This window comes from Cynocephalus volans, chromosome 1 (assembly GCF_027409185.1).
Source record: "Cynocephalus volans isolate mCynVol1 chromosome 1, mCynVol1.pri, whole genome shotgun sequence".
Classification (NCBI taxonomy): Eukaryota; Metazoa; Chordata; class Mammalia; order Dermoptera; family Cynocephalidae; genus Cynocephalus; species Cynocephalus volans.
In genome coordinates this window covers 196,250,637-196,263,831 of record NC_084460.1, presented here as the reverse complement: position 1 = coordinate 196,263,831, position 13,195 = coordinate 196,250,637, and the positions used below count along the sequence as shown (strand labels likewise).

Sequence of the window (13,195 nt, the reverse complement as noted above, 5' to 3'; positions counted from 1 at the left end):
CTCAGGCTTAGAAAGCTGTGGGATCAGATAGTATTTGAGGGTCTAAACTACCATTCATTCAATAAATACTAATGAACAATTTTCTTTGGTACTATAAAATACAAATACTCCAACTGAGAAAGGAAGATTAAATAAGCAATTCAGTTGAGACTGAAGACACTACGTCATTGTCCACTTCTACATATGACCACCTTGGTCTCACACTGCCTCTCCTTGCTAACCTCTCAAAATTTTAGGCCACTAGGACTGCAAAAAACAAGAACTGCATATATGAAGCACTACCTGCCAGCTTTATGTAAATGCTTTATAGAATCTGAGGTCCCCAATGTGTGGCTGTGTTCCCTCCTTCCTCACAGGACCACTGTTTACTATGACACAGAGGAGGGGATGGAGGCTGATGAGGTTAGCTACCTGCCCGAGGCCCGCAGCTGCTAAATGACAGAGTGCAGCTCTGAACCACCCCTCTGAGTGCAGGCCTGTGTTCTTCTCACTTTAGCACTCTGCACCCCAATGTCGGTGTCAAAACAAGGGCCTCTGACAAAGCGAAAAGCTCAAGGGAGGGCTTCAGCCCTGGGGTGGGGGGCAAAGGGAGGTGGTCTGTAAATTGATGAGACCCTAAATCCACCCTGTCTTTCTCGAACACCAGCACAGCCTGCAGCCAGATGCCTTGGAGAGTGGGCACTACAAGGCCTGCCTAGACTCAACAGGGCCCCGCAGCCCCACCATCTCCCAGGCTGTGGTTGAGGCAGAGCAGAGAGGGAGCTCTGTCTAGCCCTCAGCAGAGGCTTTCCTCCTCCCTCCCTCCCGAGCACTGTCAGCACAGCTGGCCCAGCTGGGAGAGCACTGCATCCACAACAGTCACCCGACATTTTACAGTGTCTTAAGTTTTGAAGGTGTTTACCAAGCTCCTCAGCGAGACAGACAGCAGCCAGCACGGGGAGGCCCTTGAGATGCAATCTCATCTGCCTGCTAGGCCAGCTGAGGGGCTCTGAAGATCTAACAAAGGTTTTCAAGCAGAACTTGAGCTTTTCTTACCTAGATAAGGGATTTACTACTGTGCAAGATGTCTCAAACTGCTAGCTGCCCTTATCACAGCAACTGCCCCATCCTTTCAACAGCACTCACTGTGCTAGAATCCACACCTCCAGGAACAAAAGCCTGCTCTCAGTTCAAGAGGTAAATCCTCCCTAGTGTATGGCCATCACATATTCCTCGTCCCTTCCCAGCGACTGAGTCACAAAAGGGCATGGGGTGCAATTCTGGACAACAAAATGAGGAGAATCCGCGAGAAAGCATCTGGAGAACACTTCTCTGCTATTGGAAAGAGACACTCAGGGAAAAGTGAACGCTGGTTGGGTATCTGATAAGAGAGAATTACTCATTTTTGGGGACAGAAGATGACAATGGTATTAAAGTTATGTTTTTGAAGAATAAAAGTTCCTATCTTTAATAGTATTTAAAAAGTAAATGATGCCTAAGATTTGCTTCAAAATAATCTAAAAGTTGCTTCAAACAACGGGACAGGGATGGAAAACAGATGAAACTAACTTGGCCCTCTCTAATTAGCTGCTGAAGCTGGACGATGGTACATGGGGATGCATTATGTCATTCTCACTACTTCTGTGTATGGTTGAACCTCTTCAGTATGGAAAGTCAAAAACAGAAGAGTTCGTGAAGTAACAGCTTCCCATCCACCAGGCCGGCTGCACCTGTGCTGTGCCCGCAAGGAGAGCTGTAGAAAACAAAGCCCACGGGCTGAGATGGCCAAGACTCTAAATAAGTCTCCGAGGATATCAGTGAGCTACTAACAAACCCCAGAACTCCCTACTGCAGGAAAATGCATTTCTCCATTGCTCTAGTGATTCTGAGTTGGGTTTTCAGTTACTTGTAGTCAAAAGCATCCTAACCCACACAATCTCTGCACCTGTGGCCCACTCTGAGAAGCTTCTGAAGCTGAGTCACCCTGCACTCAGACCACTATGAAAATGAATGTGCATACTATAAGGCAAGAGAGTGATTAACCTAGTTCATTTTGAACACCAAGTCAGGCGATGCTGGTGGCTGCCTAAACTGTGAGGATTCTCCATGCATTTGCTGTAGGTAAATGAAGAGCAAGACTTCTGACTACTAGTAGTCAGGACTGCCTGACTACTATTCAGGCAGTCGGGCAGTAACAGTGCTAACACAAGTGTTTTTTCTGGTATGAGACTGAGAGAAGAAGGGAAAGTTATTCAAATAGTTATAGGGCATCCTGGGACTGTAAAGAGGAACAAATTACAGTCCTGACCCTCAAGGTTCAGAGACTAGTAGGAAAGACTGATGAAAAGATTAAAATAAAGGGCAAGAGCAGAAGAACATGTGACCCACATTCATTTTCAGAGGAAGGAGGAATGATTAACTAACTCTATTTGTATCAGGGAGTGGGGTGGTAGAATTTCTGGGAGATGTAAAGCCGGGGGTGTGGGGTGCATATGCACATGCACGCACAAATATATGTGCAGACCAAACATTCCTAAGGCAGATGTGAATATACGAATTATTTTCAGAGTGCTCAGGTTGGAATGTCCTGATGCAAATCCTGTCTGCTACAGAGTACTGAAAGCTGCCCATCGAGCACCAACCTCATTTTACAGATGAGGGGGAAAAGAAAAAACAAACAAAACAATTAATAAGACCTTTCTCAAAATCAGAGGCACACAGGCCTAGGACTCAACCCACAAAACCACTAAAGGCTACAACTTCCTGGCCAAGGCCTCGGGGCTTACAAGCACCTGATAAAGATACTAAGCAAGAAGTGGTAACTTGAATTTTCGGCTCAATGAAACATTTTAAACAAGTCTCACATTTCCCATCCTATAAAAAAGAAACTATCTCCTTGCTCTTTCACTAGAAAACTTACATAATCTTTATGATGATTATATAGAGCAGTAAGATGCAATTTCATTTAAAGATATTACTTTTCTTTTTAAGTTGTTTATTACTACCAATAATGAGTCCAGGAACACTTGATTTTTGGTAATGATACTAATTTTGGTACACAGAGGTAGGTTTAGTCTATAACAGGGCTGCCAGAGTTTGGTGTAAGAAAAGTATGCTATGACAATATCACAAATACATTTCAAGACACTAATGCTATCCTACAATTAAGTATTTTCATATATTCAAAACACTACATCTAAGAGTTTCTCAGAAACCCACCGTCGTGGTAGGTGTGTGATTTCTGCAAATGACAATGACCATCAGACTATGAGGAAACTGCTGAGTAAATCAGCTCTTCTAAGGCTCTTCTGCTTGGACCAAAAGGTCACTCCAGCACCTTAGAACAGTCACCCTCCGAAGCATCCTCACAGGGAGTGGGGAGTGAGGTACTTATCACTGCCCCACTTTAAAGGGGAAACTGAGGCTCAAGGTCCATGTGGCCACCAAGGTCAGCTAGCTGTTAAATGCAAAGCAAGGAGCAATGCCAGGCCCCGTGTTTACAATCTAGGCTTCTTAGAACTGTACTAGATGGCTCAAAGTTTTAAACATACTCTACCATTTGGCAGCTTTAAAACGGTATATCAAACTGTTCCAAACTCAACACTATCTTAAACTCTTAAACAATTGAAAAACATTTTCACAATGTGGGATTGTACTGATCACTTGAAATTTTATCTGTGCTATTTCCAAAATAAGGAAAACCTTGTTTAAAATCCCTAAAGAGGCCAAGTTAACCCCTTCTCTAGACCTAAAGGAGAAAAGTCAAATCAAAGAGCAACCGAACACAAAACAGATTAGTCCCTTTCTGTCTCCTTTCTATAGATTCTTTATGAACCTTCTAAATTTCTAAGGCTGGTAGTAAATGAGGATGGGGCTGCTAACCGAGGCTTCCTCTAGCAGAAAACTTCAGAAGTGGACATTCTTGGAGAGTTATCTGAATAGCTTCAAGGACGAGAATGTAACTGTTGCAAAATTTTATATGTTCTTAACATTCCCCTCCCAATGTCCCTCTAAATCTACATAGAACCTGTGATCTTTCAGGCGGGGAGATACTGAATATACATCAGTGGAGGGTCCTAGGAGAAAGAGATCTTTCCTCCACTTTCCTCAGGAGGATGGTATCCACCTCAGTTACAGAAATAAAATCTGAGGCTCAAAAACAAAACTAAGCTAGTAACCTCCCTCCCCCCACCCACTCCAGAAAGCCCAAGTGTCCACACAGACAAGGCAGGCCCATTGCATAAGCTCTCAGTAAACGGTTATGGAAGAAAAGGAAGAGGAGGGGAAAAGAGGGAAATAAGGTGACTGTTTGAAATATACTGCAGTGTGGTGCACAGTATTGCATGGTGATACCCTGTACTGGAGTTTATCCCCCTCCCCATAACAGATGTTAAACAGTGTCACATGTTGTCATCCTAGACAGTTCCTGTTTGTTCTGGTTTTTATACTGTCTCCTCAAATGAAGTGCACTTGGGAAGCCAGTCCCCCACCACCTACCCCCAGGCTCTAAGGTCTCCTCCAGGCCCAGTGTGAATATTTACATCACCTGTTTGGCCAACTTAAGCATCTCAATTAGAAACAAATAATCTCAGCCAGCCGAGCTGGCTTTTCTGCTCTTCTAAAGGATATCATGTTTTAGCGGTGATGTCCTCAGTGTGACCTCTATAAAGGATTCATCCACAGAAAAAAAAATGGAAATAAGACCCACAAATGGGGGTGGGGAGAGGCAAAATAATCTATTTTGTAATTTAGAATCTTTTCTTAAAAATAGTTCAACTTATTTTTAAATTAATGTTGAATATAAAGTATGATTCAGTAAATAAAAATACCTAAAATTATATTTCCAAAGCCAGATATTTTCAGCAAGTCTGGGTAAGAGTAGTAAGTGAAAAGAAGAAAGGAGGGCAAACAGGGGAGACAAAGAAGAGGGCAGGCAAAAGGAGGGAGGGAAGCCGCACAACAGACCCTACAGAGAAGGGGGAGATGCGCATGGAACTAACAGCAAAGATGGGAAGGAGCTGGGGCAAGTGCACTGGAGGGGAGCCCCACACAATCTCTTTGCAGGGAAAGTTAGCAATTATCAATCAAGATTTAAAATGAGATCCATGTTCACCATGTACATTTCTTTTGTAAATTACTGTTCCATTTTCTGCCCCTTTATCTAATGAAGTATCTTTCTTTTCCATTTGTATGAGCTGACATAATAAAAATGACTCTGGGCAAGAGAGCTGGCATTTCCAGAGCCCAGACTTGGAAAGCTTCATGAGGTGCCTGGTAGCTATTCACAGAGCAGATGACCAACTCCTCTCCCACCCTCATGTTAGGAAGCAGTACTTTTCTTTTTCTTAAATTTAGGTAAAATCTGCATAAAGTAACATGCAGTTCTTAAGAGTTCACTTTCAGGAGTTTCCACAAATAAACAACAATGTTGCTGCCACACAAAGCAAAATATAAACATTTCCTTCACCTCAGAAAAGTCCCCTCAGGCCCCTTTCCAGTTATTCCCCCCACCACCAAGAGGCAACACAATCAGCACAAATTCTCTTCCTCCATCCCCACTGCTTTTGGCTGCAGAGCAGAAGGCTGGTTTGGATGACAACAATTTATAGGCTGATGATTTCTCAGCCTATGTACAGAAGAGGGCAGAGGGGTCACCACATTTACCAATATTTCATAAACGCTAATGGGTAGCTGATACCGTAAACAATCATCAGAGATCTACAAAGATGAACAAAGCCCCACTCACCTATTGGGTATACACAGAACAACAAAATGCATCTGAATGGTCTATAACCAATGATTTTTCTCCCCCAGGATTTTCTTTCCAACTCACCTGGCTGTTTGGATCTCCAAGTAAGTTACATATATGTGGCACGATCTTGCTTAGTGTTAAAGTATGTGCTCCAGAGCTGCAAACAAAAGGTATGCTTTATTGTAAGTGGGAACAAAGGAAAGAAAGGTGCCTCTGCCCACACCACCCTCCTCTAACTCCCCAAGGCCCTATCACCTCCCCACACCAAGGCTCTCTCTGTCCCATCCATGCTGGCTCCTAAGTAAATGCATGGCGACAGCCCTTTTGCACAGAGTTCAAACCCTCCAGTGGCTTCTCATGGACAAGTCATCATGCTGGCATCCAGGGCTCTCTCTTATAGGGCCCTACGTTTTTAGAGCTGAGCTCAAGCCCTGGCCTCCCCACAGCCTGACTCTCAAATGCTGTCTCTGCATCACTGCTTTGTCATGTCACAGTTCCTGTTCTGCCCAGCTCAGTGTACCCAACTAAACTGCAAGTCCTTTGAGGGTCCCTCTTAGCTCTCCCCTGTGCTGTGGTACAGCTCTCTGCTTCCCTGGACATTCAGTTAACCCTGCTGAATGGAAAGATTGTGATCGAATGGTTGCAGGGCATTCCAACTAATCACTGCTTTATGCATACTGGAGATCTTTTACATTATTCCCAACTCTACCATCATGATCACTGCTGTCACAAATATCCTTTGTGAATACAAATCTCCTGGTTAATATGACTAATTCCTTAGCATAAATTCCTAGAAGTGGAACTACTGCGATCAAAGGCTAGAAATATTTTTCAAAGCTTCAGCCACATATGGCCAAATTTAATGGCACTGAAAAGGCTAACAGAGTGAGAGAAAAAATTTACAAACATAATTATAATAATTATAAACATTATAATCCCGATTTTGTTTTGAAAAATAATATAATTTTATAGGCTGGAATAAAACATACCAAATGTTAACAATAGTTATCTGAAGGTTGTAGAATTACAGGATTCTTTATTTTCTTCCTTACATAAATTTTTCTGGTATATTCAATATTACTTTCATAATCAAAAAAAGCGAAGTGATTTGAAATTTTTAATTTTAAAAGTTTCTCTTACAAATAAGCACATGTAAAAATGTTTGACATCAACAGCCATTAGAGAAATACAAATTAAAACCACAATGAGATATTACTGCACTCCTATCAAAATGGCTAAAATAAAAAATAGTGATAACATCCCAAACTAGCAAGGACATGAAGAAACTGGATAGTTCATACATTACTGGTCAGAACGTAAAATAGTACAGCCATTCTGGAAAATAGTCTGGTAGTTTCTTTTAAAACTAAAAATAGATTTACCAAATAACACAGCAATTGCACTCTTGGGCACTGATCCAAGAGAAATGAAAACTTATGTCCATGCAGAAACTTGAACACACATGTTCACAGCAGCTCTATTCGTAATAGCCAAAACCTGAAAATCACCCAAATGTTCTTCAATAGGTGAATAATTAAACAAATTGTGACACATCTATATCATGGAATTCTACTCAGCCATAAAACGAAATGAACTACTATTACAGTCAACAACATACATGCAACCTTAAGGGAATTATGCTGAGTGAAGACAATCTCAAAAGGTTGTATACTGCATGATTCCATTTATATAATGTTCCTGAAATGACAAAATCATGGAGATAGAGAACAAGAGTAGTAGTTGCCAGGGGTTAGGGTATGGCTATACAGGGGCAGCAAGAGGGAGCCCTGGTGGGGGTACAGTCGTGTATACACACAAATGCCTGTGTGTATAACTAGAGAGACCTGAATGAACTCTGCGGATTGCATCCATAGCAATTTCCTGGTATTGCCACTGTACTTTAGTTATGCAAGATGTTAACGCTGGGGGAAGATGGGTGAAGGGGACGCGGGACATCCCACTACATTTCTCTGCAACTTCCTGTATATCTATAATTATTTTAAAATAAAAATTTTTAAAAAGCTTCAACCAAGTAAAAATTTCAAGTTTATCCCAGACTTACGCATTCAGTGTTGCAATAAGGCAGAGACAGATGCCTTCTCGAGTACGGAAATTCTTGTGTTTGAAGCCTCCAAGTATTCTGTCCCACACATACTGCAGAAGACAAAGAACAGGTGAGAAGAGAGAAGACTTCTGCAGCCTTTCACTTAGTAAAGGATAAATGGAAGAGGAGCCTCTTAACAGGTGCCAAATCAGTCCTATCCTGTAACAACCCATTTACCTCTTTCAAGAGAATATTGGAAAATGAAGCATACCAAGTTAAAATTTTCAAAACACATTCCTTTATATAATTGCATTTAATTCTCCCAACAATGATGAAAAGGAGGTATAACTGTCCCCATTTTATGGATAAAGAAAGTGAGGCCAAAAGACAGCAAGTGACTTGCCAGAGATCACATACTCACATTGCTGTCTGCCTGCAACAGCTTTCCCCACCCTGCCCACAAGTCAAACACTTGCTCATTTATAAGATCAATTTAAGTTTCATGTTCCCTGGGAAGGTTTTTTCTGATCACCCCCAGAGCCCCCTTTCTCTAACAATGGACAGTGGGACCCTGGAAGATGGGGCTGTGTACATCCACCCCAGCAGCCCCAGCTCACTAGAAGACAGGGACCAGGGCTCCAGCCAGGCCTCCTGACTCCCCAGACACCACAGCAGCCTCTTTTCAGAGAAACGGAGACTCAGTTACATAAATGAGCTAAAGAGTCTAATGGATTAAATCAAGCATTTAAATCCACTAATTTATTCAATATCCAAGTTAAATAGCCATGTTAAATCCACTAATTTATTCAAATTATGCCTTTTGCTACATATTATTGATTTCAATATCTTGTATGGGGGGGGCAGGTTAAATGCTATAAAATTTTCCTCTAGGGGGGGAGGGAGAAGGGAGGGAGGTTTTGGTGATGGGGAGCATTAATCAGCTACAATGTATATCGACAAAATAAAATTTAAAAAATAAAAGAAAAATAAAAAAAAATAAAAAAAATTTTCCTCTATTATACATCAGCTTAAAAGAAATTAAGAATATGGACTCACACTATGCAAGTACACACACATACACAGCTGGACCCTGAACACTTCTTTTGCTCTACCTGGGGATTAGCAGCTTGATCCATGATCTTTAGCAGCAGAGTTTGGTCTTGCTCCCTCACAGAGTCTTTAGCATCTCCCAGTCTGTCGATTAGACTTGGCAGCACTGAAATCAAAATGGAAATCGATCAAATGAAAACCTATTTGGGGACCCATGGTCATCAAGTGTTGTTATTTCAATTTACTCAGAACACAAAACCCTGGCCTAAATGATGCACCTCATTCTAAAACCACCCATCCTTGCTCGTGTCTGTACTCTCCCTGCTGGAATCCATGAAAGATACCACAAGAATCTGCAAAATCCTTTGCATGCACAAACATACTATTTGTCTTCTTCCGTACCCCACTTTTCTCCAGCCAGATCCCAACATATTCACAAGCTGCTAAAATACTAAAATGGAAGACATTAGCAGGAAAGAGTCAACACAAAAGGAAATTGAGAAGGGCTCCAGCATATCTGCCTGGCGGTACGTAGGGCAGGCACTTTGCTTCAATCTATACTTCACCTGAGTTGTGTGTTCTCAATTTTACATACCTCACATCAGACAGAGCCCAGCTCCCACTCTTCCTTACACACCCAAAATGTGGACCATCCCACAAGTGCTCCAAGGACACTTGTATACCAGAGGTCAGCTTATGAGGGTACTTCAAAAACTTTGTGGAAAAATAAATTAAAAGATAATATGAATCTTTCTAGGAACTTTTAAAAGTACCTCATACTTGTTTCTTATGAGCATCTATAAATCTTACTAAAAGAGATGTTCCTGAATAAGTCAGCTAATTTGGAAAGCAAGAGAACACTATAAAAGCGTCAAATTTCTAAAAATTAAAAAAAAAAAAAATTTGTAGTTAGACACTCAGTGGTAGAATGGAAAAACAGTTCACCACTTTTTCTAAAGGAGCACTTTGATCAGAAAATTAACAGAAAATAACAAATACAAGCATACCAACTGAAATTCTATAAGAAAATGTTTGCACAGAGATGCTTAGTGTTTATACTGCTATCATGAAATACCAGAGATCAGGAATTTAGAGATGTCTAAATCTACGAAATGTGGTTTTTGTTTCAATTTGCTGACATATTGTTTTCCATCCAAAATAAGAGAGTGAGCTCTTACTACACACTTGTAAATGACATTTACAATCAAGGTAAAAATAGTAATGCCAATAACAATCATCTGGGGAAAAATAAAATTGGCCCTGTATTGCAGGACTTTTCAAAGAAAACTGACTCTCAATAAAGCGAAGGTTCGGGGGCAAACTACGTGGTTGACACTAAAGGGTAATAGCTAATTTTGTATAAGAAATAAAATTGGCAGCAGTATTTTGTATGAGTACATGTATTATTAATGTTCCATATTAGAACACGAAGATATCAGCAGAAGGTATTGAAAGGGGAGGAGCAGGTAAAAAAAATGCCACTGGGTGCAATGAGGCAGTGGGTCTGGTGGTGCAGCCCCAGCTGGGGAGGCTGGAATGGGGAGCAGGGAAGCTGGCTGGAAGGGCTGGGTGCAACTACGCAGAGGAATTGGAGAGACTGAGGGAAGGGCGGGGGGCTGGACGGTGGACAGTCTGGGGGCCCGCTGCACAACCTGCCCACAGCTCACCTGTGCCAATCTGCGCCTTGAAGCGATCCTGCAGCCGGGTCACCAGGGCGGACAGGATGTCCATGCCCAGAAGAACCACCTGTAACAGGAAACACCGCAAGCCCGTTAGTGGCCGGCCTAGGGTGCAGAGCTCCTGCCCACCCGCTCCGAGGTCGCCCCCACATTTCTGATCCCAACATGGCCCGACAGCCCGGAGCGCGCATGCCGTAAACTGATTAGCAAGAGGAAGGATGCTCTTGCACAAAATGAGCTGTATTTATAATTATAATAGAAAATACTTCGTGGCGAGACACGAAAAAAAAAGAAGCCACAGCTCGGTGAAACCCGCGGGCTCCAGCCGCAGAATTCCGGGGCGCGCCACGGCCCCGCCCCGGCTAGGCGCGCATGCAAATTTTCAGGCAGCCGGCGCGTGGTCTTCTGGGTAAAACCGAACGGCTGTTTGAGACCCCCTTCAGAAGCCTCAGGAAACAAGGAAATGCGGTTTACGTCGAGAGCTAAGGTCGCTGGAGGTATGCTACGTACCAGACCGGTTAGGGCTGGATGCGCTAATTAGTCACCACAACCCAACCTGTTACTGGCGCTTCCTGCTTGCAGCGCATGCACCATCCACGACAACCATCCTTTTCTTGGGGTTGCGCTACTGTCCAATGAGCGTTTAGTGAGGGCAGTACTGCTAACGCCTACACAACACACCCGCATCAATTAAAGCTTTTGCTTTAATTTGGTGCAATTTTTGGAAAAAAGAAAAACCTCTTTTCCACGACTTTAAAGTTATAAGGGTAGTTTTTGTTTCATTTCTCAGAAAATCGTATGAGGTAAATGTCACCAACGAATAGTGGGACCGAATAGTCCCTCAAAATACTTAATCCAAAACACTTAATACTACAGAAGTTCTCCAGGCAGAGACGTTGCTCCACTTCTGCACTAACAATGCGTTTCAAGTTTCCAACTTTGTTTCATCTAGCTTCCCAAATCCACGCTTAACGCTTAGCTGGCCCAATAGCCCAGACATACTTTCGAAATAAGACTCAGGTTTCTCAATCTGCCTTTTCTATTCCAGATAAAATTTCAAATATCGAGCTCTTTGTAAAAAAGTCCGATAGCCATCTTTTAAAGACTAAATAAACCTTGCTTCAATAGGAAACAGTTTTGCATCGTGCAATTTCATTTCAACATTGTTCAAACAGAGCTGGGGCAACGCCCAGTGTGCATACAGAACAAATTAACAAGACTGGGGCGGTAATTATGATTCCTGGCATACTGTCTGCCCGTGCGTTTTGCACCTAGCAAAAGCAAAAACTGCAGACTTCTCTAGTCAGCTTTGAAATGCACTGCCTCAACACTGAAGGCATTCGAATATGCTCAATAATCGGCACAATACCCAAACTGCCCTTACAAGGAATTGGCTACTTGATAATAAAGGAAGTGATTTTTTAAAAAATGCTTATAAAGAGAAGAAAATGCTGATTTGTGGACAGATTTTTTTTAAAATAATGGCATAAAATACTTTAAAACAATGACTTAGCTTCAGAGCCAAAGAGGATTAGGTATCACACTTTGACTTCCTTCCATGAGTACAGTATGGAAGTGGAGGGAGGAGCTATACAGTGGAGAAACCAGACAAACACTTCAGCCAGATGATCAAGGTCCATATCAACAAGTCGGGAGTATGTATGCTTGATGTGATGATGATAACGGCACTTTACCTCCCCCAAATCCATAAACCTCAGTCTAATCATGAGAAAAACACCAGAGAAATTCCAGTAGAGAGGCTTCTACAAAACACCTGACCAGTACTCCTCAAAACCGTCAAAGTCGTCACAAACAAGGAAGTCTGACAAATTGTCACAGCCAAGGGGAGCCAAGAGAGACATGACAACTAAATGTGATATGGTATCCTGGATGGGGTTCTGGAAAGAAAACTGACATTTTTCCTTAGGTAAAAACTAAGGAAATATTATTAAAATATGGACTTTAGTTAACGTATCAATATTGGTTCATTAATTGTAACAAATATGTCATGCTAATGTTAGACATAACAAGTATAAAAGGTAGACTAGGTACGGGGTATATAGTGACACTGTACTTATCTTTGCATTTTTTCTGTAAATCCAAAATGGTTCTAATCCGAAATAAAATGAAGTATTTTTTAAAAAGAGCAGCCCATCACTTAATTGGAATTGGCTTTCCCCTAATAAAATCCTAAGCATCTGTATGGTTGCATTACTGGTTGGAGGCAGGGTATAGTCATTACAGAAATACTGATAATGCTGCCTTCAGATTCCAGCACATCCCTTCATAAATCATTCAAGACTAAGGTGTTAAGAGGACTATTGTATTTTCAGATATGACCGCCCATGTTGACTAACCTACCCATGAAATCTGGGGGAAGGCAGGCTTTTCAGCGTTTGCAGAATGGCGGTTTATTTGATAGGGCTGACCGCAGCAGACCTAGCTAAGTCCTACACAGTAAAGTTTCAAAATGCCTCGCCCAAATGGACTGGGAAGTCTCTGGACTTCGTAAGGAAGCTGAGTTGGCAGATGCAGCCAAACCCCAGAGAAACAGGACAGGAGTGGTCAAGGGTGCCAGTTTGAAAGGACAGAACACAATTCCAGACACCTTCACGGCAGACTAAATGATTGGACTTTAGAAGGAAGCAGGGGGATTTGCCACACACCGTTGTCTAGTTCTCCTGTAGTCAC

At 42.1% G+C, this 13,195-nt stretch overlaps 1 protein-coding gene and 1 non-coding gene across 27 annotated transcripts in view; one reads left to right on the top strand and one right to left on the bottom strand.

Moving 5' to 3' along the window:
• Window positions 1-13,195, bottom strand: part of CLASP1 (cytoplasmic linker associated protein 1) — a 277,667-nt gene that overhangs the window by 165,740 nt on the left and 98,732 nt on the right. For all 26 annotated transcript variants that reach the window (XM_063079348.1, XM_063079329.1, XM_063079319.1 and 23 more), the window contains 4 exons: window positions 10,493-10,571; window positions 8,888-8,991; window positions 7,794-7,885; window positions 5,813-5,888 (listed from right to left, as the gene is read on the bottom strand). In XM_063079348.1, the coding sequence (XP_062935418.1) occupies window positions 5,813-5,888; window positions 7,794-7,885; window positions 8,888-8,991; window positions 10,493-10,571 (351 nt within the window). The remainder of the gene's footprint in view (window positions 1-5,812; window positions 5,889-7,793; window positions 7,886-8,887; window positions 8,992-10,492; window positions 10,572-13,195) is intronic.
• On the top strand, window positions 11,107-11,233 carry LOC134365935 (U4atac minor spliceosomal RNA). The gene has a single exon (XR_010022209.1). It is a non-coding gene; the product is annotated as a U4atac minor spliceosomal RNA (small nuclear RNA).